This window comes from Microcebus murinus, chromosome 21 (genome assembly GCF_040939455.1).
Source record: "Microcebus murinus isolate Inina chromosome 21, M.murinus_Inina_mat1.0, whole genome shotgun sequence".
Classification (NCBI taxonomy): domain Eukaryota; kingdom Metazoa; phylum Chordata; class Mammalia; order Primates; family Cheirogaleidae; genus Microcebus; species Microcebus murinus.
The window spans coordinates 36,144,172-36,169,292 of record NC_134124.1 but is presented as its reverse complement, the minus strand read 5'-3'; the positions used below and the strand labels follow the sequence as shown (position 1 = coordinate 36,169,292).

General features: G+C 47.4%; 1 protein-coding gene across 1 annotated transcript; it reads left to right on the top strand.

Moving 5' to 3' along the window:
• The first annotated feature begins 13,726 nt into the window (after window positions 1-13,726).
• Window positions 13,727-24,136, top strand: BOD1 (biorientation of chromosomes in cell division 1). Its single transcript, XM_012765512.3, has 4 exons — window positions 13,727-14,217; window positions 18,258-18,382; window positions 22,184-22,380; window positions 23,377-24,136. The coding sequence occupies exons 1-3, from the start codon at window positions 13,984-13,986 to the stop codon at window positions 22,377-22,379; spliced, it is 555 nt and encodes a 184-aa protein (XP_012620966.1). The 5' UTR covers window positions 13,727-13,983; the 3' UTR covers window position 22,380; window positions 23,377-24,136.
• The last annotated feature ends 985 nt before the right edge of the window (window positions 24,137-25,121 follow it).

Sequence of the window (25,121 nt, the reverse complement as noted above, 5' to 3'; positions counted from 1 at the left end):
GCACTCTTTCCAGAAACATGAGTTCTGCGTTTCCTAACCTGAAAGGAGACTGTCTGCTGTGCAAACCTCCTCTTCTGGGCCTGCCCCACCCAGACGTAGGCATAACTGACTTCATCAAGTGCGAGACCCTCACTCGCTGGAGGATGAACCACATTCGAAGCTCTGCCAGGTTCATCTCGACAGAAATCTGGAGACAAGGTCAAGTCTTGAAACAAAGCAAAATAGACGGCCCAGGAACGGGCAGCCCGGCTGTCCCTCCCTGCGCCCAGTGTGGCAGCCACTGGGGGGGCCTCCTGCCTGCAGGTGGGAGCGCTTCACTTCCAGGTAACAGTGAACACCCAGGGTGCTCGTGCCTGGGCCCCCGGGCCCTCCACGGGGCCCGACCCAGGCGACACTCCACTAACATGTCATCTGCTCCCCCTGTGTTTACACACGCCGTCAGCAGATCTTTAAGAACTTTCATTAACGTCAGGATTTGCCGGCTAATCTCAATGCTAGCCAGACCTCAGACTTTCTCTACAGCCTAATTCTCATATTTATTTATTTTGGCACGGACTGTGAATGATGGAATTCGTTTGTGACGCAGGCGTTGTGGGTATTTATAAGCACCCTTCAAGATGGCATTGTGACTCTGCTCTTACCTGAGCCGCTCATACCTGTACTGTTGAATCGAGCGTGCCCACACCTGGATCTGAGACATACGCCACGTGCTTTGTTCTTGTCTTTTCTCTCACTTGTCGTGGTTCAGAATCATGTATTGTAGGTTTGTTTTGTGTCTGTTCATCCTCCTAGAAACACTGCCGTCCATGAGGACCGGAATCATTTCTGTTTCATTCACCATGTAGGCCCCTGTGTTTGGGCACTAATATAATGGCACCAATATAATGTGTGGCACCTGGTAGGTGCTTGACGAACCTTTATTGAATGAACGAATGGATGGATGAGGCTGGATTATAGCCTCTGAACTTCCTGGCTCCCTTTCAAGAATCTCGGGCTCCGTAACACAGGCCCTTGGCTGCCTGACCCCGGGTGGCAGTGCTTTGTCACTTGCTGGTCTGCTCACATGCCCTTAGGACCCCAGATGCTGCCTTTGAGTGGCTGCAGGGGCTCTGCCTGGCCAGAGTGGACCAGGCGCTGCTCGGTCCTGAGAGTGAGCCCAGCCTGGAGGTCTGGAGGGTGAGCCCCCGCGGTGCCCTCCTGATGACCGCCCAGGCCAGGCCAGCGCAGGACGGGCACCTCCACCCCCAGCAGGGCCTGCAGCAGCACCAGCGTGTGCGCCCCACTGTGGGGCAGCAGCCAGGCTGTTCTCCCACGCAGGTGTGGCCTGGAGGTGGGGGAGGCACTCTCGAGCAGGTGGGCCCCCCATGATAGTGCTGCGTCTGCTAGCACGACATCACCATCCTGAAAGACCTGCCCTTTCACGCAGCGTCATGGTGGGTGCAGGGGCCAGAGGGGGCCGGAGACATCCTCTGGGGAGATGTTGGTGAGAACAAACCATGCCCAGCATATGTTCTGAGCTCCAGCCGCAATCCTCCCAGCGCCATGAAATCACTCCTCCACTGGCTTCCCGGAACCCTCAGGGTACAGCCCGAGCTCCTGCAGGGCCTCCCGCTGACCTCGGCTGCCACCCCACCCCACTGCAGCCACACTGGCCCCGGCTGCCCCTCTGACAGGCCAGGCTTGCTCCCCCTCCAAGCCCATGCTATTGTTCCCTCCCTTCGGACCCTCTTCCCACAGGTCTGAGCATGGCTGGCTCCCTCTTGTTAGGTCTCAGCTCAAACGCCACCTCCCAAGAGAAGCCTTTCTTTTTACCTGTCTGTACCCCAAATGATCTGGATCTTGATTTGTGTGTTTGCTTATTTGCCGCTTGCCCTTAAGCTCCAAGTCCTGAGGCTGTGCTGCCTTTGCCTCGCTCTTCTTGTCCCAACCCCTAGCATAGGCGTGTGCATAGAAGGTGCTGGATAAACATTTATATGAATGAATGAGCAGACGCTCAGTGAAAGAGTGAGGGCCAACACGGCTTCCCCAGACCATTCGATACCAGCAATGAGAGTAATTCTGAGATGCACAGGGGACTGAGCACTGACCGTGTGACAAGCACTTTACATGCAAGACTTCCGTTTAATCTGCCAGCCACCCTTGGAGCAGTTGCCATGGTGATTCCTATTTTACTGATAGGGAGGCAGACTCCGGCAGCGTTTAGGCACCTTGTTCAAGGTCTCTAGGCTAAGAAGTCACGGAGCTGTGGCTCCAGCCTCTCTGCCCACCCCTGGGGACTGAGGGCTCAACGCCTCTGTCTCCCCCTTCTGCGTCTCCTGCACGTAAGTCTGTGCTCAGACAGGGCAAAGGCAGAAAAAGAGCTCTGTGAATGCCATTATTGCTATTCCTTCATCCAGCAAGTATCTGCTGGCCCCTGGCTCTGTGTGGGTCCCTCGGCCAAGGCCGAGACACAGACAGCAACAAGGCTAAGCCCCCCTGCCGCTCAGGGACCCATGTCTCGGTGAGCCACACCACAATGGTCTTCTAGAACATTTTTGCTTAATTAAAGGCAATTAAAATTCCTTGGGTTTTGAGGATTTCTTAACATTCCTTGGGGGAGGGGCTGATGTCTGCATTCAGGGGACATGAGGTGGGGGAGGGAAACTTGGCCAGACGGCAGGCTGGCTAGGTGGGCTTGCCCCCAGGGCTTGCCCCAGTTTGGAGCCACTTCCTCCCCTAAATTCCAACTCTCCAGCCTTCCAGGCCGGAGGGCTGGGCCCTGGCTGAGGGCACTGGTGTGGGGAACGCGCCCGCTCAGCATTTCGCAGCAGGTTTGGGAGTAAAGGCATCAGGGCTTGGGCTGAGACTGGAATGTTTCGGTTTGAGGCCCCAAATTCGCTCTTTCTTTCTGTCATTCATTCATTCCTGCCAAACTGCACGTTCTCTCCTCCCACTGCGGATCCCATTGTCATTCCGGCAGCAGTGCGCTCACTGCGGCTCGGCTCCGCTCCCTCTTCCAGACTCGCTGTGGATCGCTGGCAAGGACAAAGCCATTAGGAGCCACACTCGGTAACTAGCTTTTTAATTTCATGGCTGGAGGTTGTCAGGACAGTGCAGAGGAAATTGCCAACGATTCGGAGAGTGGCCCGAGAATCCGGGCAGAGCAGGCGAGAACAAGGGAACACTTCAGCTGGGGGCGAGGTGTTGGCAGCCACTCGGATGAGAAAGTTCTCTCCTTCCAAATTTCTTTGGTTCAGATCTGTGTTAATTTAAAAAGATCAATTCAGCAATTTTTCACCCTTCCTCAATAAAGTATTTTAGATAGCTTAGGAAGAAACTAGAGAGGGGCCCTCAAGGGATCTCTCTGTAGGAGGAAATGAGGATTAGTTAGTCACAGTCTGTTATGAAATGGGGTCATGAATTTGAGAGAGAATTGTCCTATTTCCAGTTCATTTTTGCAAACATGGACTATAGCATAACTCTACGTCCAGATTATAGCCCCAGAGTTAGGGTGAAAAGATCTACTTCCCAACCCCAAGCTCCGCCACAGACTTGCTGTGTGGCTGTGGGTTAGTGGCTTTCCCTCTCTGAACTCTGTAAATTGAGACTGTTGAATAAAACAGTCCCTAATCTCCTTTCTCACCTCTGTACTTCTCTGCTTTACCAAGCCCACCAGGAAGCCTCCCTTTACCTCAAGGCTGGGATCTTTGGTCTCTTGAGCAGAACCTCAGATGGGTCTGAGCTGAGAGGAATAATCCGTGACCACCAAGGAGGTGAGTGAGAGGGCGACATCAGAAAGGGTCTCGAGATGCCATTTCACCGTGTTATACCCGCCAAGATTCCCCAGCTGGCTACACCTGTGCAAGTGAACACTCACAATGTGGGTAACATGCACCGGGGTTTTGTTTTATCATTCCTACAGCTCTCTCAAACGCTTTCTCTCTCAAATACACCCCTCACATCTGCCCTAGAAGTGAGGCCATGTTATGCACCCCATTTTGCAGACAAGGGAAGGGAGGTTCACCTGCGCAGAGGCTGGGAACCTGATCAGAAGGGCCCTGCCCGGCGCCCCTGGCTCGACGGGCTGGGCTGCTCCGGGGGATCAGGCCGGCCAAGCAGAGGGAAGGCGGGCGCCTCCTGCCGGCTCCTCTCCTTTGCAGTTCACAAAGTCCACCTCCAACTGGCTGTCTGGCTCCGAGGCTCGAGGCTCGTAGTCGCAACGCAAGCTGACTTCAAGTGATGTAAGCTGAAAGAGACGGAAAGGATTCTGGGCAGCTCACAGAATAGACCCGAAGCCCCAAGCACCAAGCTCAGGAGGTAGGCAAGAAAAAGGGGAGGTCACACAGCTGGAATCACAGCCAAAACTCTCTCTACAGAGCCAGCCCAGCAAGGCCACTGTCACAGCGACTACAAACGCAGAGCCGTGGCACCGCAGCTGTGCCGCTGTCTCTGCTGGCCTTGGCCATGTGCCCGAGCTGCAAAGGAGGCTGGAAAGTAGGTATCTGGCATTTTCACCATCTACAGGAAGGCTCTGCCTCCTAAAACGTCTCAGAGGATAAGGAATCGTCCCCAAATAGGAAGGGCATTGAGATGCCGGGCGAGCAGATCAATGGCAAATGTGCATGTACTAACTGGGTTAGGCTGGTCAGGCCGTGATAACAGAAAAAATCCTAAATCTGAATCCTGAAATCACACCCCGAGGTATTTGCTGCTCATGCTCCACAGCCAGCAAGGGCCAGCTGAGGGCTCCGCTCTAGGTCGTCCTTAACCCAGACCTCAGGCTGGCGGAGCTCCCCAATCTCGAATATTGCCCACTGTCATGGGGCAGAGGGAAGGAGAGATTACAACAGCTACTAATGGTTCTAGCCCAGAAGTGACACATGTCACCTCCATGCATGGCTCATTGGTCTGAACTAGTCACATGGCCCTGACTTGGGGCCAGCAAGTGCAATTCTGCCTGGGGCCTCGAGGACAGAGGGCTGGGAGTGTCGGGTGGGCAGTGTGAACGCTGCCCAGAGCGCACTCTGGAGCCTGCGAATCGAAGCCCCCTCCCCGGAGAGGGGACAGAAGACAGTGGCACTACAATGGAGGCAGGACAGCTGAGTTTCCTTCCTGGTCGAGCCTCCAGGAACCGTACATTCCTTCAGCAGCACCTACAGCCTGCAGGAGACCCCGACTTTGGGGTGCGGTCACAGGAGACGCTGTGCTCAAGCTGCACATGGCAGCAGAAGGCGGCCGCAGCGCAGCCCACTGATGAGGCGCTGGAGGCCCCAGGGTCGTGGGAGCCAGGAGCAGAGCCCAGCCTCTGCCGCTCCGGCGGGCAGCCTCGCTCCTGCCCGCAGGGCCTGTCACCACTGCACTCTCTCCCGAGGAAGATGGGCACCTCCCTGTCACCCAGGCTCCTGCTAGAAATAAGTCCTCCGCTTGTAACTGCCTGATGGGCCGCAGGGCCGGGATGCCTTGAGTGTCCGCGAGCCTCTTGGGCCCATGCTCTGTTTCGGTGTCCAAGAGATGACAAGCCAGAGTGGCCCAGGTAGATGTGGGCAGCAAGGCAGCCTGAGCCGGATGATGACTTGGCTGGAGGCTGCGCCTCCATGCGGAGAGACAGCTGACCATGGATCCCTTGCGACATGGGACGTCCTCTAAGAACAAGAAGGTTGAACGTGCAGTTTGCAGTTTGTTTGTAATGTTGCAGAAATGTTGGTCCCTCCCTTTGATACCTTCTGAATGTCAATCAGTACCAAAGAATCAAGGTGTTGAGTTTCTCATGAAAGCTCCTGAATTTAAATGAATATAGCAGAGGCTGGAGTTCCAAAGGAGAGGTGGAGAATTTGCAGAAACCGTGGAGGGGGGCGGGTGGCTTTCTGCAGGGCCTAGGACGGCTGTGGCGAGACGTGGGCTGGGGAGGGCTGAGCAGTCTTGGCGGGATCTCAAGAAGCAGGGAAGCCCTAGCCAACACCTGCCCTGTGAGACAATCCCTGCGGCCCCTCACTGGTCTCCCTGTCTCCAGTGTCACTCAGGGAAATCTTTATAAATTTTGCATCTGATGCTGCTGCTGCCCTATTTAAAAAATGCCCTATCCATTGTGTCCAACCCAAGGTCAAGTTCCATCTCTGAAACGGTAGCATGTGAGGTCCCAGACTACTTCAGCAAGCTCATCTCCTGCTCGTCCCACCCTACCCCAGACACATCCTTTGCAACCCCACACAGCTCATGGGACCTGGTCCCCTTTTCAGGATATATCAATGCCCTTAATGCCTCTGAGTGTTTGCTCAAACTGTTCCCTCTTCCTGGGACCCCTAGCCACTCCCTTCTCTACCTACTTACCCAGGTAAAGTCCTTAGTCATAACAAATTAATTAGTGGCAGAAAAGTTAGAAAAAGTTTGTAGGATAGGGTATGGGTGGCTTTCAGGGTCTCTGGGAAGGCCAGACATCCAGGCTTGGAGACCACAGGGCAGTAGCCACTCCTATCATCTCACCACCGTACATCCCATGGAGACGTCACTGTCCCAAAGCTGACACAGGTACAGCATCAGGTGACTGCAATACAAGTATTAAACACCCCTACGGGAGTCCACCCTGGCCCCTGGAAAGGCTGGTCACCTCCACCCCCGGCATAGGGCTTGCTTCTTCACCTGCCTACCTGCCACATCAAAGTGCCTCTGATGGCTGGAGTCAAGGCCACATGTTTGGGAAACTGGGAAATCTAGTCCCTGGGCTCCAAGGCAGAACAAGTCTCTGCCTCCTGCTGGGGACTGCCCAAATGCAGGAAGGGTGCTCATAGACACTTCTAAAAAGAAGGGCAAATGCCCACTGCACTGACTAGGACCCACTTGAATGCCGCCTTCTTTATGACATCCCCAAGGCTGCCTGGAGCTGCACCGCCTATACCTTTGTACCCACCTTCATCCTCTGGCAGTGCTCTAATGACAACCTCCCTCCAGACTTTGAACTCCTCCAGATTAAGGGCCAAGGCAGAGTTGATCATGCATCTCATCTCTCCTGCCCGCGTCCCTCTGTACCCATGAGAGAAGAGAGAACCCATTCTTTTTAGGTAAACGAGCAAGTGATTTGGATCTACTATCTAGGATATGAACTGAAAGAAGGTGGTGTGTATGCGTATGGAAAGGGGCTGTCACCAAGGGGTAATAAAAATAACTGTGATTTATTGAGCATTTACTATGCACAGATTTCCATGCTAGATTCTTATGTACAATATTTTATTTATTTACCAAAATTCCAGGAGATAGGTACAATTTGATCCTTTCTGTTTTGCAGGTAGGGAAACTGAGGCCTGTTAGAGATACCAAATAACTTGCCCAAGGAATTCAGGTAGCACTGCTAGGATTTAAACCCAAGTAGTTTGTCTCCAGGACCTGGGATCTAAATGAAAAGGCTACATCATAGGTTTGGCCAGAGAAGGCAATAGAAGGAAGTCAGGCCAGGCCCAGCACTCACTTTCTGTGTAAGCCCATGGATACATTCTGGAGTGTTCCTGCCCCAGTTGTCCCAGGTGAGAGTAAGGACACAGGGTGGACAGCTCCCAGCTGCTCCCCATGTGCCCCCGCCCCTGACCCAGAAGGATATGAATGTCCCAGCATAGCCTGGAATGCCCAGCAGGGCAGCCTGGGCAGGGGAAGGCGAGTGCAGCAGGTTGTCTTGGCCTGGACCGAGCAGCCAGACCACTTAAGGACCACACTAAACCACAGCCACCTGTGCCCTGAGAAAGCTTTCCAGACTTAGGAGTCATAAAATCTCCATGCACATACCTTCTCACCCCTGCATGGCCCCTTCCCTGTTCAGCAAGCCACCCTACCTGAGTCCATTTTCTCTCTAGAATAATCATAGGTAGCGCGGATCTAGAACATAGCACCTGCCAGGCATCATCTCATGTAATTCTCACAGTATCCATATGATGTAGGCTCTGTTATTATCCTCATGTCACACACGAGGAAACTGAGGCCCCAGGGAGAGCAAGATGGCTCACTAACCCAGTGCATGGTGGTGGGGTCGGGATTCCACCCCGGGCCGCTCTCCAAAGGCCACAGTCTTCCTGATACATCAGAGAAAGGGGAGCCCAGTCCGGTCTGAACTCTGGATTTGACACCAAGCCGGTGACTTCCCCTCTCTGTCCCTCAGTCTTCTCATCTGTAAAATGGGAATAACATCCGTCTGCCTTGCAGAGCCATTGCCCCAACTAACAGCAGTGGGGGTAAGGAGCCTCAACCATGGTCAGGTATGCAGTAGGTGCTTAATCAATATTATTTCCCCTCCCCTGGCTGGTGTTACCTGCTGTTCTGCCCATCCTGTTCCCCTGAATCTCTAGGAATCTCTGGGGCCAGCTGTGCCCTCAGTGATGGAAGGGACTCCCCATGTGGAGCAGCTCAGCTACCTCTGCTTGCCTGGGACAGGATCTGGCTACAGAAAAATGGCGCCTCGGCCACACCCAGCCACACCTGAGCCACATCACACACCTGGAGCAGGCCTCTCTGTGCCTTTCCTGGACCTATCGGGACATGGGAGGTAGGTGGAGAGGGTCACAGTGGGTGTCAGGAGGGCCATCTCCTGGTCCTCATGGTCTGAAGTCCTCACATTTACATATTCTCTGCAAAGAGACATGGGCAAGAACAAAGAAGACATTTGTCCACAGCTTTAAACTTCATCCCGTCAGCACCCCACAGGGCACGAAGCACACCTGAATGTATGTACATGGTGCACATTAATGCTTGCATCATGTTAGAAGCAGCACAGTCACACATGATGCTGCGTTGTGAGTGACGGGAATGGAGCTTCGCTGCTCGCCTGCTCCCTGCTGTCCTCCTGCTATGTGGCCCAGTTCCTGACAAGCCATGGACTGGCACTGGCCTGTGGCCTGGGGGCTGGGCACTGCAGCCCTAGAAAACTTGTTTGAAAATGCTGATGGCCATGGCCCATCTCTAGAGATTGATTCCGTAGGTTTAGGGGGATGACTGAGCATATACATTTTTTAATGAGGTCCTCAGGGAATTTTGATCAACACCAAAGTTGAAGGAGGACTGACCTAAGGTGTCTAAAAAGCGACACATAGTAAACCAGGTTGATTTAAAGTCATTCCTAGAAATTATCTGAAGGGCTGGGCCCCACAGAAGAAGTTTAATTCATTCATGCATTAGTTCACTCATTAGCTTTCATATTTATTTGGCCATTCCACATGATGGATTTAGTGGAGGAATGTGGTCAGGGCCGGGTCAGTCAGGTGATGCTAGGTGATGCTGCTATAACAAACAACTCCAAAATGTCAGTGGTGTAAAACAAAAGCTTTATTTCCCACTCATCCTTCCTATACATGATGGGTCAGCTGGGGCCTCTGGTCCACATTCTTCTCACTTTGCAGCCCAGGGTGATAGATCAGTCATTGTCTCAAATTTTCCTGGTTACCATGGCAGATGGAAAGAGAGCTCTGGAGGGTATCAGGCTGATATGTAAATGTCCTGGCCCAGAAGTGACACAAGTCACTTGTGCTCACAACTCATTGGCCAGAACTTGTCACATGGCCCAACTAAGCCCTAGGGTGTTGGTTCATGACTGCTGTACCTCCATGCAGGAAGAAGGGATGCTACAGCAGGAAGGAGGGGTGCTTCTACCAGTGAGGCAAAGCTTTCACAGAAACTCTCAGCTGCTCTCTTTGTGGCCAGAACTGGGCCTCATGGTCAGCCCGACCGACAAAGCAATACAGAGATGTGTATACCTTAACCAGACATGCTTGCAACCCCAAACAAAATTAGGTTCTGTTAATAAAGGGGAAATCAATATGAAGTAGGCAACTAGAAGTAAATGGGGGAATCAGGAGTGTCACTGGAGGACAGAGATGTAGAAGTGTGAAGACAGAGGTAGAGGATGGACCCAGACTCCAGCAGCAACAGCATGCAGGGCTTGACTGTGAACTTGGCCAAGTCACTGAGTCTACCAGTTTAGCGACTGGCTGAGTGGTTCCCTACATCACCACAAAATCGAAACCATCAGAGTAATATTAATATATTTATTAGTGTTAACTCTAGATAGACATTAGCCAAGATTCCTGCCCAATAATGCACCACAATTGAATACATTAGGATGTTATATCAAGGCCATATTATTAGCTATTACCTATTGAGGGCCTAGTATGTGCCAGGATCTGCATATGTATTATCTCTAATTTTTATTGCAACCCTGCATGGTAGGTATTATTATCTCCATTTTACAAATGTGCAAACCAAGGCTAAGATTGCTAATGGATTATCCTAGGACACGCAACCGATAAGCAGAGGTGTTGGATACAAACCCAAACCAGATGCCAAACTTCTCACTCTTTTCTGTATATTATATCAGGTTGCCTCTTTCGCTTGACACCCTTTGGTAATAATAACTTGAAGCGATAGCGTGCAGCCTGAAATCTTGCACAAGATGTGTATTTGGTCAGAGAAATGGTAGTGGTGTTGATTGGTGCTGAGGACTTCTGCTGATTTAAGCCCTAATTTCTTAGTCTGTATTGGATCCAGTCTGTCATTAGAGATGCTGGAAAATATCAGAAAGAAACAAACAGGCAAACAAAAGGAGCAGAGATCAGATGGTGCAGATATAGCTAATATACTACAGACAGGCAATCTCAAGGAACTCTGGATGCTGTTAATTAAGAAATGAACAGCTGTCCAGCCTAAGAATTGGCAAGTCTCCTTGGGTGACTATATGGAGGCAGGAAGAAAAAGAGCTGCCCATGAACAAGAAAAAGGACCAATAACTAGTTTACTCCAAGTGGGTGTGGTGTTTAAATGCAGCCCTGGGTTCAGTCTTAGGGCTCTAGAATGTTCTTGCTTAAGGACCAGGATCTCAGGTTAGAAGGTTGGAAGGTCACCAAGGCAACGTACAAACTGTCTTCTAAACTGTGGGTCTGCTCCGAGCCTCAGAAGTCCAGTTTTGTCATATATTATGGACAGATTACTAGATTGTGTTAATACCTGACTCCTCTGAATATTGACTATAATCTGACATTTGGTCCAGGGCGTATTGAAAGTCTTAAACAGCCTTATTCTATACTTTAGAAGAGCAAATTTCCCATTCACTCACTCATTTTTTTCCCCATTCACCTGTCATATGTTCACGGAGAGCCTGATGTTTGGGGCAGTATTCTAGGTGCTAGGCACGAGATGATGGAAGCCACAGACGAGCCCTGCCTTCGTGGAATTTAGAGGCTAGTGGGGGAAATAGAGGTTAATCAGATCCTGACCCAAATGTAAATTCACGACGATGGTGTGTTATCATGTGTTTGCTAAGGATCAGGAATTGTGCTAAAATAGATTCCAAACTGGCCCTTAGTCCTCTCTATCATCTTGGGAAAGTAAGGTTCATAGAGGTGATACAACTTTCCCAGTTGCATCTCCAAAATCCCATGCATCGGACTACTTTTTCATATCCTCCTTGGCAAACTATAGATCTCATTTCTTTTCTGGTTTCTGTGGGGTCTGGATTTGGGCTTGTGGAGGTTATACCTTTTCATGTAGTCTTTGACATAAAGCATTACAGCACCTATGGGTAATCCACTGGGCTCAGGCAACTTGTTACAGACAAGTTTTAGCACCGAGAAGCAACAACGGGTTGTTACCTAAAGGATACCTGAAAATGAGATTGCTACCTCTAGGCCAAAGTAAAACAATATTCTGCACAGACGTTGCCAAATGCTCTGGATTATTAATACAGCAATGGTGTCGCCTGCTGGTCATTGTTGTGTATTACATGTCCCTTGACACGGAACACATTTTGGATATAGTTGAGGCCCTCATCCCACCCCATTTACCCCCTTGCCTCAATTCCAGAGGCAAGGCCATGGATATAGGGTGCAGCAGCTTCTCACAATTCAGAGTCCCAGCGACCAGGACACAGGGTTCCTGTGACAGACAGTGAGATTGCCATAGTGTGAACCATCTGCTGCCAATCTCCTAGATCACTTACCCATTAGCTCATGATAGATTCATCCATAATCTCCTGCTATAACTCTCTTTTCTGGCTACGAATGACCCCCCCACACACACATCCCCATCCTACAATAGGAAACAGACAGGAATATACTTTGAGCTAGGTATCGTGCTAAGAGCTAGAGACACAGCGATGAACAAATCATGGTCCCTAATCTAAACCTTTGACTCTGGCAGGGGAAACAGGAGGCCAAGTAGCCTATAAATTGCTCACTTTCAATTATAATAATTGCTACAAGAATGAGGCCTTGAGACTCTATAACAGTGAAAAAAGATCAGATTAAGTCTGGGCCTCAGAAAATTCTTTCCTGAGAAAAGAGAGTAAGGTGTGTTGTGCCAAAAATGGAGTGGAGGCTAGTCAGAGTGATCAGGGAGCTTAGAGGAGAATGAACCTGAGGCCAAGGCAGCTTGAAGTGGGCTTCTCCTGGGGCTAAAGGTGAGTGATCATTGTGGGGTCAACTAATAAGAATAGACATTAGGTAATCTCAAGGATGCTGAGCTATTAGGAATGTTTGTCATTAATTCAACCATAGAGGATGATTGAGCTGACGATAAAGGATGAGTACAATCTAACACCTGAATATTTTGAGGGCTAATTTAAACTCTTCTGAGTCATAAACATCACATGGAGAGCATCCTGGATATCTGCCTATTCTGCATCTTCCCAGGAGCCAAGGATATTGCAGAATTTATTATTTATAGCCCTCCATTGCTTATTTAAAATGAAGAAATAACAACAGCAGACATAATTGCCAGGGCTGGGAGAGGAGTTGAGCTAATAATGGGCAAACAGATAAAAGGGAGAAAGGATAATTGTGGCAACCATGGGGTTCCAATGGTGAATTGTAATTATTTAAAAAATCAGGATATAAAGCTTTACCTATTGTATGATACCAGCTAGCTCTCAAGATGTACTATACCTGAGGTTAAATATACAAGATTTGGATTTCAGAAACCTGGATTCAAATCCTACTTTTCTGCCTCCAGGTATGTTACCGGTGTAATAAACTCTCTTGTGCCTCCATTTCTGTGTCTGTAAGAAAATGGTCTCGGTAGTATGTACCTGCCTTTCAGATTGTTGTGAAGTAGTGTGTGTAAAGTACATCGCACGAGGCCTGGCATATTCCAATTACTCATTATTGGTTTATTATTGACAATATTTGATATTTGGGAGGAAATCCACACACAGAGACTTAAAGGGACTTTTATTTCCTTCTTCACACTTTTCTCTTATTTTCCAGTTTTCTAAAATGAGTATGCATTGCTATTAAAATCAAAAAGGGGGGAAAGACGCAAATTTTTGAATCATGAAAATTTAACTAGTTCATTGTTTTCCCAAATTCCCAGATCATATTGTTGAAGGAGGACGTGGAGTTTATGCTAAAGGCATATGCCTAGGCCCCGACCCATTAATATTGAATCAAAATCTTTAAGAGATAGGCCTGGTACTCTATTCTTTTAATCAGCTCCCCAGGAGATTCTTATAATCAGTCACAATTGGGACTTGCTGATTTAGTGGGAGGGCTGCAGGGAGTGGGCGGGCTGCAGGGAGTGGGCGGGTAAGGCCTGCCAAGGTTGCAACCGTCACGGGGCCTTGTGCCTACAACTCCCATGCTGCTCCGCGAACCCAAGACAAATGGGCCCGATGCCTGCCGGGAGTTGTAGTTTTATTCGGCCAGGCCTCTATATTAAGAAAGCCGGAGATGGCTGCAGAAAACTCCCTGCCCCACAATGCAAAGGTCAAAGGTGACGCCATCTGCAGCGCGCCAGGAATCGAGCAGGCGGTTTCTGCCGCCTGTATCCTCGTCTCGGCTACCTCAGAGCCTGCTTTCTCTGCCGCCGCCACCTCCGCCTCCGCCGCCGCCACCTCCGTCTCCGCCGCCGCCACCTCCGTCTCCGCCGCCATTGCCTCCTTGGGGTCCTCCGCCTCCTCCTCCGCCCCCTTCTCCCCACCCAGGCCCTCCGTCGCGGAGAAGAAGCCGCGTTCGGTGTCCCTCGCGGGCCCCGGGCGCAGCCATGGCGGACGGCGGCGGCGGGGGAGCCGGCGCGGTGGGCGGCGGCGGAGCGGGCCAGGCCTCGGCCGGGGCGGCGACTGGCGCGACTGGGGCCGGCGGGAGCGGCGGCCCCATCAACCCGGCCTCGCTGCCGCCTGGCGACCCGCAGCTCATCGCTCTCATCGTGGAGCAGCTCAAGAGCCGGGGCCTGTTTGACAGCTTCCGCCGGGACTGCCTGGCCGACGTGGACACCAAGGTAGCTGAGGCCGCCTGGCCGAGGGGAGCAGAGCTGTGCCTGAGGCCGCTGAGGTTGCTGTTTGATTTTCCAAAGCTGAGCGCAAAACAAAAGATAGTTTAAAAATCTCAGCAATGAAGCATTACACCGCTTGGGGAGGTACAGAGAGCTTTCTGAGTGATGCACACGTGGGTTTGGGTCCCTGCCTAGGCGCTTACTAGTTGTGATTGTAGCCCAGTCACTTCTCTAAACTTGGGGATTCGGTACAGATTTTAGAGCCTAGACCCTGTCTTTCCCAAGTGGCACTCCTTTAAGCCCCTTAATAACAAATAAACCGCAGTGTGTTAAGGACAATGGAGAAAAACAGGTAGGTAAGCAAGAATGCTTTAAAATTTCCACCCATTCTCTATTCGCCACTAAGGAGCTGACGATAAACAGAATGGTTTGAATACACAGTCATCAGCATATTATAGCTGTTCCTTTTCTCTAACCCAGTACGCAGTTGGATTAAGACAAACTGTTTTAGAAACAGCACCCTTATTTTGTACTCCATCATTGATTAAACGAGATTCGGCGCCTATTTTAGATCCTAATGCCTTAGCCCAGTCCCCCCAGTAAAATGCTAGTTTGCTTGACCTACATGTCAAGGTTATTTGGATTCATTGAAGTAATCTGTGTTAAGTGCTGAAATTGTCTCCCTTTTTGAGACTCCTCTAACAAGACTAAGATTGTAGGGTTAGGAGGCTCTGTTACTCCTGGACTTTTTCGGGGTAGTGATTTCTCCTCCCAGAACCCGTTGTGGAAATCTTTTACTTACCTCACAGTAAAATTGTGAAGTTAAGAGTAGATCTTAAGATAGGGCAAGACCTAGTCTATTTATTCATTGCACACTTACTGGCCTATAATTGCCAAGCTATGTGGTTACAGGAACTAGGAAGTCACTGTTCCATCTTCAAAGCTTCTACTCTAGGAGTGCTGTCCCTGAAACAAAGTAATTTTTTTTTAAGAATCTCAGGTAGATACTGACAGACCCTTTACCTTTCCCATGACAAGTTCTCCATTCGTATTTCTTACATTCCATTAGGTTTTGTCTGGCTTAATCAATACCTCTGATTTTAAAACAAAAACAAACAAAGCAGTAGTTCCCCCTTATCTGTGGTTTTGCTTTCCTAGGCTTCAGTTACCCAGCTGTCACAGTATCAAGGTGCTTGTGTTCAAGTCACCCTTATTTTACTTCACACTGGCCACAAAGCGCAGAGTAGTGATTCTGTCCATTGAGATATGCCAAAGAGAAGCGTTAAAGTGCTTCCTTTAAGCAAAAAGGTGAAAATTTTCAACTTAATAAGGAAAGAAAAAACTTCAGCTGAGGTTGCTAAGATCTACAGTAAGAACGAATCTTCTATCCACAAAATTGTGAAAATGGGGAAAAATGCATGTAGAGGGTCTGGTACTAGGGTTTTAGGCATCCACTGGGGGTCTTAGAACGTATTCCCCAAGGATAAGGGGTATTGAACAGCTATTGAGGGAGAGTGGTTAGAGCCTTTCCCATGTGTAGCTCCTTAGCTGTTCTTTCTGGTAGTTGTCAGGTTGTTTTAATTCTTGAAGATGGTGTGTTTTTCAGGCATATCTTACCTGAGACCTTTTGTTGCCTTAGCCCTGTGGTTCTCAAAGTATAGTCCTTGGATTAGCAACATTAGCATCTGGGAACTTTCTAGAAATGCACATTCTTGGATCCTATCCCAGATTACTGAAGTATTTAGGAGAAGTGGAACAGATATTTGTTATTTACTTTGTAGTGTATTCAAAACCAAATAAATAGAACAAACTGATCGTGAATAGGCCGAAGGGCAGATAGTACAGTGAGATGTTAGGGGAGGCACACTAGGTCTTTTGACTTCTCGAACTGAAGGGATTATTTTCTGTCTTCTGGGTTTGTGAAGGTGATGTTCACTGTCCTTTGTCCATTTTTTAGTATACAGTTTCTGTCATCTCAAACCAGGTGAGTTATTTTGAGTGGTAGAAGATATTGTATTAGGATTCATGGTTACAAGTGGTAAATCTGATTCTAACTCCTTTAAACAAAGAGGAGAATCTGTTGTCTTACGGAATCCAGGGAAGGATTGAGTGAACCAGCTGTGTCAGAAGGGTAGGGATGAATTTAGAACCAGATAGTCTAGTTGCCACGTCTGTTGCCATGTCTTTCATCTCCGTTGTTTGCATGTTTTACTGGCACTACAGAGCGGAGTCATCCGTTTGCTTACTAGTATCTCTTGATTACATCTTACAGCTTCTTCTCTAGAAAGAGACTGTCAGCTCTAGTTCAGAAAATCTCAGGGAATGTCTGCATGGACTTAGCATGCATGGCTCAGGCACTCACCCTGTGGCCAGGAGAACACGGCACCCTCTGTCCTGCTGTTGTAAAGAGGGGAAGACAGTTACCAGGAAGGAGTTACTAGGCGGATGGTACATGGTATATGTGAATTTTATTCCTCCTCACCCATCTCCCTCCCGCCCTCTCTCCGGGTTTAGTGGAGAGTCTGTTTGTGAGTCTGCTCGTGGCCTTTTGGAAGAGGTCCACTCATGGAGTTGAGGCCTGATGGCTCCTTTGTCAATTTCATCTCAGTGACTCTTAGGAAACTTTGCAATAGTAATGCTGCATAACAAACCACATCTCAGTGGCGTATGAGCATTTGTTCTCATGTTGATGGGTCTGTAGGTCAACCAAAGTTCAGCTGATCTAGATAGGCTTCAGCTGGGTTACTGGGCTGTAGGCTGCAGGTTGCCTGCACTTGGGTCCAAATGTGGGTTGGTGTTAGGCCGACTGCACATGTGCCCGCCCTAGGGGTATGGGCTACCTACAACATGCCCTCAAAGAGGATCACCAGAGCACAAGAACCAAACCAGGTAGCACAGCCACATTTAGGGCCTCTTGTCACTAACACTCCACTGGTCGGAGAAAATCACATTGCCAAACTCAATGTCACTGGGGTGGGAAGTATCCTCTGCCCATGGAGGGAGGGGGAGAGGACTGCAGTGTGCTGAACAGCAGTCCATACTGTGACACCTGTTTGGAGAATAGCAACTGATAGCACCAAAGGTCTTAGAGCAGGGGTCCTCAAACTTTTTAAACGGGGCCAGTTCACTGTCCCTCAGACTGTTGGAGGGCCAGACTATAGTTTAAAAAAAAACTATGAACAAATCCTATGCACACTGCACATATCTTATTTTGAAGTAAAAAAACAAACAGGCGAAAACACCTGCATGTGGCCTGCGGGCCGTAGCTTTTAGGACGCCTGTCTTAGAGGCTCAGAACATTTATGCTGCGTTGGGTTCACTGAGTTACTTTCTGATGTTATTCGCCTGATCCTAGTTGGGTCTAGAACATTTGAGACCAATAAGTGCCTCTCAGCCCTCTTGGACTGACTTGTTGCTTCCCCACGGCCTTTCAGTGTTCCATAGGCTTTGATTTCGGTCTGCATTCTTGGGTGGCCCTTTCTTTGTTTCAAGGCAAGGGGCTTACCTGAGCCCTTTTTTGGCCCTTGTTTGTTGCTGAGAGCACCCCTGCGAGGTAAGCAGAGCAGTAATATTTCAGTGTTACAGATGGAGATAACAGACTGAGAAGTTGGGTGACTTGTTGAAAGTCAGTAAGTAATAGAGCCAGGGCTAGAAGCCAGTTCCTTTGATTCAGAAACAGCCTAGGTCTAACCTTGGCTTTGCTACATTTTAGCCACATGGGCAAGTTGTTTGTTTTTTCTAAGCCTAAAATTCTGAACTCTAAAATGGGGACAGGAGAACACTAATAGGATCTCTCTCATAGTTACTTGTACAGTAAATGGAATAATGTGTAAGTCAAGCATCTGGCATTGTTCCCCCCATAAAATGGGTGCTCATGTTGGCAATTAATTTATGACTACCATGCAGCACAGGGATCTTCAGAGTTAAAATGGAAATGTATTTATACTTGAAAATAACACATTTCTATGAGAAGCAGTGTTCTGAATGTGTTCCAAAATTTTGGTGCATATAACTTCTGATCTTGCCTCCTTTTGTTAACATTCTAGCCAGCTTACCAAAACCTGAGGCAGAAAGTGGATAATTTTGTGTCAACACATCTGGACAAGCAGGAATGGAATCCTACAATGAACAAAAACCAGTTGCGAAATGGTCTGAGGCAGAGTGTGGTTCAGTAAGTAAGCAGAATTTAGAGCTTTTGAAAAGGCAGTAATCACAAGAATGATGCACAAGAAGGCTGAGTCACTGTTTAGTCAAGGTTGATGGTACCTTATATCAGATATCACTTTGGAATTGCAGTAGTCTGCTCTTTTATTAAAATTAAGGTCAAAGTAAGCAAAGCACTCAATTAAAATTCGTTTATCCAGCCTGCGTACGCCTCCCGTGTTGCACATTTCTAGTGGGTACATTGAAAGATACTCCAAATTTGAGACATGTTCCCTGCTCTTTGAAGTTTCAGTGTAGTCTGAACATACATGTGAGTTTTACACCCAAGATATCAGTATTTGGATCTTTATTCTCACCAGTGAATGTGAGTTAAGTAAATTCTTTGAGTCCACCATGGCTACCCCTCTGCAGTGTAGTGGCAGCTTTCAGGAAAGCATAGTCTTATTAAAGCATCATCCTTCACTGTAACAAACTGAACCTTAATTAATAAAGGTACTATTGATAGCTTATCCAAGTGACTTTTCAGTGTCACTAGGCACAAAAGTGGAGGTGGGTTGTGGAATCTGGTCTTGACATTCATGAGCTAACAGTTATAGAGATGGAGAACAGATTAGTGATTGCTTAGGGATGGGAGGAGGGTGTGAGTTGACTTGAAAATGGTAGCGGGGGAAAACTTGTGATAAGTATAGTTAAGTATCTCGATTGTCTTAGTGCTTACATGAAACAATTCATGTGATAAAAGTTGTGTGGAGCTTCACGTGTGCACATACTAGTGCACATATAACTGAAATCTAAATAAGGTCTGGATTGTACCAGTGTCATTTTCCTGGTTTTGACATTGTGCTATAGTTATACAGGGTGCTGACATTAGGGGTGGCTGTGTGAAGGGTACATGGAGCTCCTTGTACATTTCTTTGCAACTTCCTGTGAATCTATGGTGATTTCAAAATTTAAAAGTTTTTTTTTTTCTTTCTTAAACCTAAGGTATGAAAAAAATTTAAAAGTTTTTAAAAGTTGAAAAAGGTTTTTGTTACTAACAAGTCAGCACTTTAACTATGGCTGAGCATTAGGGAAGAAGCATAATATCAGAAGATGCCCAGTACCTTGTCATTCTTGAATCAGACAGTAGCTGGCCCTTACTGAGCAACTGTTTATTACATGTCTGGCACTCATCCTCACAGAAAGTCCATTTTACAGCTGAAGTAACAAATTAGATAAACTTGTTTTACCCTACCTTCTAAAGGATTGGCCAGCATGTTAAGAGAGTAAATCAAAACCTTGAATATTTTGAAATATAAGGAAAGCTGCCATTGGTGTTATAAAGGCTGTCACTATGATATTAATTTCCATAATGAGTGTTGATGTTATTCTAGAGGTATGCATGTCATGCTTTTTGATTAGATTTAGAATGTATTTAACCTGAAAATATGAATTTGGCTTTAATACTGGGACATTTCTCCCAGTGCTACATTTTGAATTTGAGGCAGACTCTGCTGGAGCTTTGACATGAAGACTTGCTTTTTGCCCCTGGAGTGCACTCCCGACAGGAGACACTGAGGCCTTCAGTACATTGGCCTGGCTGCTTAGGCCTGGGTGCTGTAACCCAGTGCTGCAGCCTGGAGGGCTTAACAAGAAATCAGACTTTACTAGAGAACAGAACTATGAATAATAAGTACTTTAATTACATTATATTTATTCATTTCATCTTCTATTTTAGGCTCCTGACAAGATTCCACGTTCTACTCAAACAATTTTAAAATCTCCAGGAAAGTGAGCTATACTTTCTTGGTACTTTGTTTTCCCTGATCAGGTGTCTTAGTCAGTTGGGGCTGCTCTAACAAAGTGCCATGCGCTTACTTTCCACAGTCCTTGAGGCTAGGAGTCTGAGAACAGGTGCCAGCATCGTTGGGTTCAGGTGAGGGCCCTCTTCCAGGCTGCAGCCTGCCAACTGCTTGTTCTTCTCACATGGAGGAAGGAACTAGCTAACTTTCTGAGGTCCCTTTTATGACACAGATTCCATTCGTGAAGGCCCCACACTCATGACCTAATCACCTCCCAAAGGTGCTGCCTCCACATAGCATCACATTGAGGATTGGATTTCAACATAGGAATTTTGGGGGGGGCACAACATTGCATAATACCAGGCTTTTGCATCCAATAAAGACCCCTGTGAATCTGACTCAGGAAGTGGTTTGGTGACGTTGGAAAGGTATTGGCTTGTAACTAAGAGGTGGCTTTTCTTTCTAACTGACCCGTAGCCTGATGCTGACCTTGCTGTGTTTCCCAATGCTCGCCTTTAAGGGCAGATACTGTCCAGGGCATGGTCTGCCTGAAAGTGTGCCCTTCAGTGCTCTGATGGTGCCGTTTCCAGCTAGTCTCCCTGCCAGTAAGCTGCTAGTTACCATGGAATCCAAGAAACACTTTATTCACTAATCAGCATCTGCAGTTCAGGGCCTGTTTCTTGTCTTTCTTGTCACTATGTACGTTTGCCCATTCATTTCCTTTGCTGTGCCCTGACAGACCATTTGCCCAGTTACTGCCTGACCCATTTTTACCCAAGCAAAAGCTTAAATAGCCTGAGACTTCTCAAGTCCAAAAGAAAATAGGTAAAACCTACCCTCAGGCTTGTGATGGTCTTTGGGTATTTTAATCCTTCTGAGAAGAGCACTTGAGTTTGAACCTGTATGGGCTGTTTTCTAAACTCTTCAAATGTGATTTGTTTCCCGTCACCATAATCTTTCTCATTACCCTGCCCTAAGTGTTGGAATACAGACATTGTTAACCTTGACTGATTTTTCCATTACTTCAAAAAGGATTTAAGGGTGTAAGTTAGTCCTATACAAGCTTAGAACCAGTTTGTTTCTTGTCTGTTTCCTTGTTTGATTCCAACTTGCTTATTATATGTTATAGGTAATGGGCCAGCCACGGCTAAAGGCTGTGTTGAGTTGCTGGTGATGTAAACATTCTCAACCCTGACTGACGTGCCTTGTGTAAGGTTTAAGAATTGGTAACCAGGTTGCAGCTGGAGGCTATTTCTGCTTTGGGTATTAAGAGAAGGAAATGGGCCAGGTTTGGTGGCTCACGCCTGTAATCCTAACACTCTGGGAGGCCAAGGCAGGCAGATTCTTTTTGCTCAGGAGTTTGAGACCAGACTGAGCAAGAGCGAGACTCTATCTCTACTAAAAGAAATCAATAGAAAGAAATTAATTGGCCAACTAAAAATATGTAGAAAAAATTAGCCGGGCATGGTGGTACATGCCTGTAGTCCCAGCTACTTGGGAGGCTGAGACAGAGGATTGCATGAGCCCAGGAGTTTGAGGTTGCTGTGAGCTAGGCTGATGCCATGGCACTCTAGCCCAGGCAACAGAGTGAGACTCTGTCTCAAAAAAACCAAAAAAAAATATTGAAGGAAATGGAGTCAGATTCAATGCTCAATGGCTTTGACAGTATTGGTTAAGGTTTTCAGCTCTACACACATCAGATTCTTTGTTGCTATGTTGTCACTTGTTCTTTGTCTTTGGGGCAGTCTGCTTAGTTTTGTTTGGTTCCCTTGTACAAGGCTGAGGTGGTAGTGGATGAGACTAAATTAGAAATAAAAGATAGCTGCTGGTTGTGGATTGCGCCTCAGAAATAAAAATACAATAGTTTGAATTCTGTGTAGTAAGTGGATTGCCCTCTGAAAGAACTCCCTTAAAGGCTATAGCTTTGGCCGGGTGGACATTTATTGGCCTCCCACATGATGCTTGTTGGGGCTAAAGATGAATCCCAGAGGAACTAAATAACAGAATGATCTGTTTGTCTCCACAAGGTCAGGCATGTTGGAAGCTGGAGTAGACAGGATTATTTCTCAGGTGGTGGATCCAAAACTAAACCACATCTTCAGGCCGCAAATAGAACGAGCAATTCATGAGTTCCTGGCCGCCCAGAAAAAAGCAGCTGTGCCAGCACCCCCTCCAGAGCCTGAAGGCCAGGACGCTGCAGCTCCGTCCCAGGACACTTCCTAAGGTCCAGTATCCCATCTTTGTACAAGAGAACCATCTCTGGCTTGTAGGTGTGTAAAATGGATAGGAAGGGGGTAGGCTGTGACTTGGGGTTATTCAGAAAGTATTGCCTACAGATGCATTTCACCTCCTATTAAGATTTGTTTTTGCTGAGAACTAATCAGCATTTTCCTGTATCAGGAAATGTATGCTTTTCTGTGCCACCAGAGCCAAACATGTAAGCTATGCATAGGTGCTTCATTAGAAACCAACTGGGATGATGGTGTACACGAGGGAAATTCAAATGAAAGTCTTAGGTTTTTTTTTTTTTTTTCAGTTGTTTAAATGAGTCTCTCCCCGGGACATGAGTTAACTTGGGTTTGCAATTATAATATAGAATCAAGCAGTGCATTCTAAAGTGGTATCCTACATGGGATTCAGGGTCTGCTTTGAGTTCTGCTGGGTTTCCATGTACTTAGAAGGGGTTTGTTTACCCCTGTCAGTTATCTTGGGATTCTTCTGTTATGAGGACTCTTTCTTTTTTTAATTTAAACAGCTATAGATGCACAAAAATGCTTTATGCAGGTTTTGGGAAACATTAGTAAACATGAGCAATGGTGAAGTTACAGTGCATGTTTAGCCATTGTTGGTGGCCATTGGGGTGTGCCTTATCCCTTCATTCTGCTATTAATGTTCTCTTAAGCTTCCTTGAGATGCTTTTTATTCCTAGTAAATCGGTAAGTGAGGTGAATTGACTGGGTGTTTCAAGGATCAGTGAGTTAACAGTGGAAGAGAGTGTTGGACTCACGTTGGGCTCATGTGAGGCATTCAGGAGAGGGATGGTCTTTTTGCACCTCTTGGGAGAGGACCTCGAGTCCATTATGGCATGTAAAACATTCATTTTAAGTCTTTCTGGTTTAATTGTAAATTCCTTTAGCAACATAAAAGTATCAGAAAGTAGCATTTTGATATGATTATCTTTTTTGATTGTTTATTTGATATGATTATCTTTTCTTTTTAGAATATGCCTGACACGTTTTGAAAGTGCCATTTAATCAATGGTGATGAAGTGGATTCATATACGTAAGAGTACAGCTGGAAGATAGGTCCAAGGTCATCAATGATGTCAAGATTTCGGCTTTGACTGTGGGCAGTGTCCAGATTGACTGAGCAAGTTTGGCATTGGGGAAGTTGACTGTGTTGCCCTCTCACTGTGCTGCCATTTGACCAGCCTCTCCAAGGGTGTGATACCAGTAGACACTACAGAGAGAAACACTACAGCACCCTCTGAGGTTGTCCTGAAACAGACTTTTACATTTGAACATGGAGACTGTGCATGGACTTTAGGGTTTGTGCTCTGGGATAAACAAGCTATGGTGAAAGAACATAATCAGTCCCAAAGATAATTTCAAAGAACAATGACAGTAGGGTAGCTTGGAGTAGGTATTTGACAATGCTTATTTGATTTTGTTCTCAGTGTTGCAAACTATAATGTACAAGCCACTACCATCAGATAGCTTTAAAGTTGTGACCTTCTTGTATACAAATCTTCTAGTCAGTTTCCTTTCCCTTATAAGAGGTGACAAAACTTGGAACCCTAGAATATGTGAGGAAGCTCAGACTCTGGGTGTGAGGAAAAACAGTTGCAGGCTCTCTGTCCAGGGCTTCTTCCTGTTCTGCAAGGGCTAGTGATCTGGGCTGTGTTTACTTTATTCTTATGGTGGTGTTTTTTAGAATGGTCAATAAATGGTTTAAGTTTTATAATAAAATCATTTGGTACACTTACTCTGAAGCTTCAACTGAATTTTAGACCCCAGGTCTGTGAAGGGTGACCTTTGTCCTCTGCCTATATGCCACTCCTGTGCACAACACATGATTTAATGGTGGCAAAGACTAGTAGATACACACAGGCTATCCAGAAAGTATCCAGCCATGTAACTGTTCTTGTTGTATTAACAGTGGCTGGATACTTTCTGAACAGCCCTCGTAACTTGGAACTATTCTCTCCCTGAAGCTAATAGGTGTAGCTAGATAGGGGCAGCCAGTTCCTTTCCTCCTCTGAAGCATTAGTGATACCATTCTTTAGTTGAGGGCAGCCAGTTATGTCAGTGTTTCTCAAGGTCGAATATGCAGAAGTATCACCTGGGGATCTTGGGAAAATGCATATTCTGACCCAGAAGTTCTGGGGTGGGACCTGCGTTTGTTTCTAACAAGCTTCCAGGATACTGGTGCAGCTGGGTAGCTGAACATACTTTGAATAGCAATCTTTGGATAATGTCAAAGGTTACTTCAAATTGAGAGTCTGGTTCTTAGTTGAGTCCATTACTGGATATTGCTAATCTTATGAATCTTAACCAATTCAGTTGGTTTCCTTCCACCTTTACCCTAAATACCCCTAAATCAGGACTGCACTGCCATACTCAGATCTTTTGGCAGCATGTGCCCTCACATTAAAGCAAGCTGGCAGCACCTTTAGGGCAGGTGGCAGTTAATATCTGAAGTGTGGTCTGTTTCCCACCTGGCAGGTGCAGTTCTGTTTCCAGCTGAAACAGATTGCTGGCCTCAACAAGCAGAGTTCTCAACACATGGAGAAGGGACCGTGCAGTCCTCTCCACTTCACTAGTAGGCAGACATGGAGTGGCCAGTCTCACCAGGTCTGTGCTTGCAAAGAGGCTTCTCAGACTGCGTGTCTTCTCTCCAGGCCCACAGACCTTCAGCGGGAAGCTCCCTTGCTCTGAGGCGTCTACCTGGAAGGGAGATACCTGC

Coding starts and splice junctions, on each gene's coding strand:
- BOD1 (XM_012765512.3), top strand. CDS start 13,984: ATGGCGGACGGCGGCGGCGGGGGAGCCGGCGCGGTGGGCGGCGGCGGA. Junction 14,218..18,257: donor TGGCCGACGTGGACACCAAG/GTAGCTGAGGCC, acceptor TTAACATTCTAG/CCAGCTTACCAAAACCTGAG. Junction 18,383..22,183: donor CTGAGGCAGAGTGTGGTTCA/GTAAGTAAGCAG, acceptor TGTCTCCACAAG/GTCAGGCATGTTGGAAGCTG.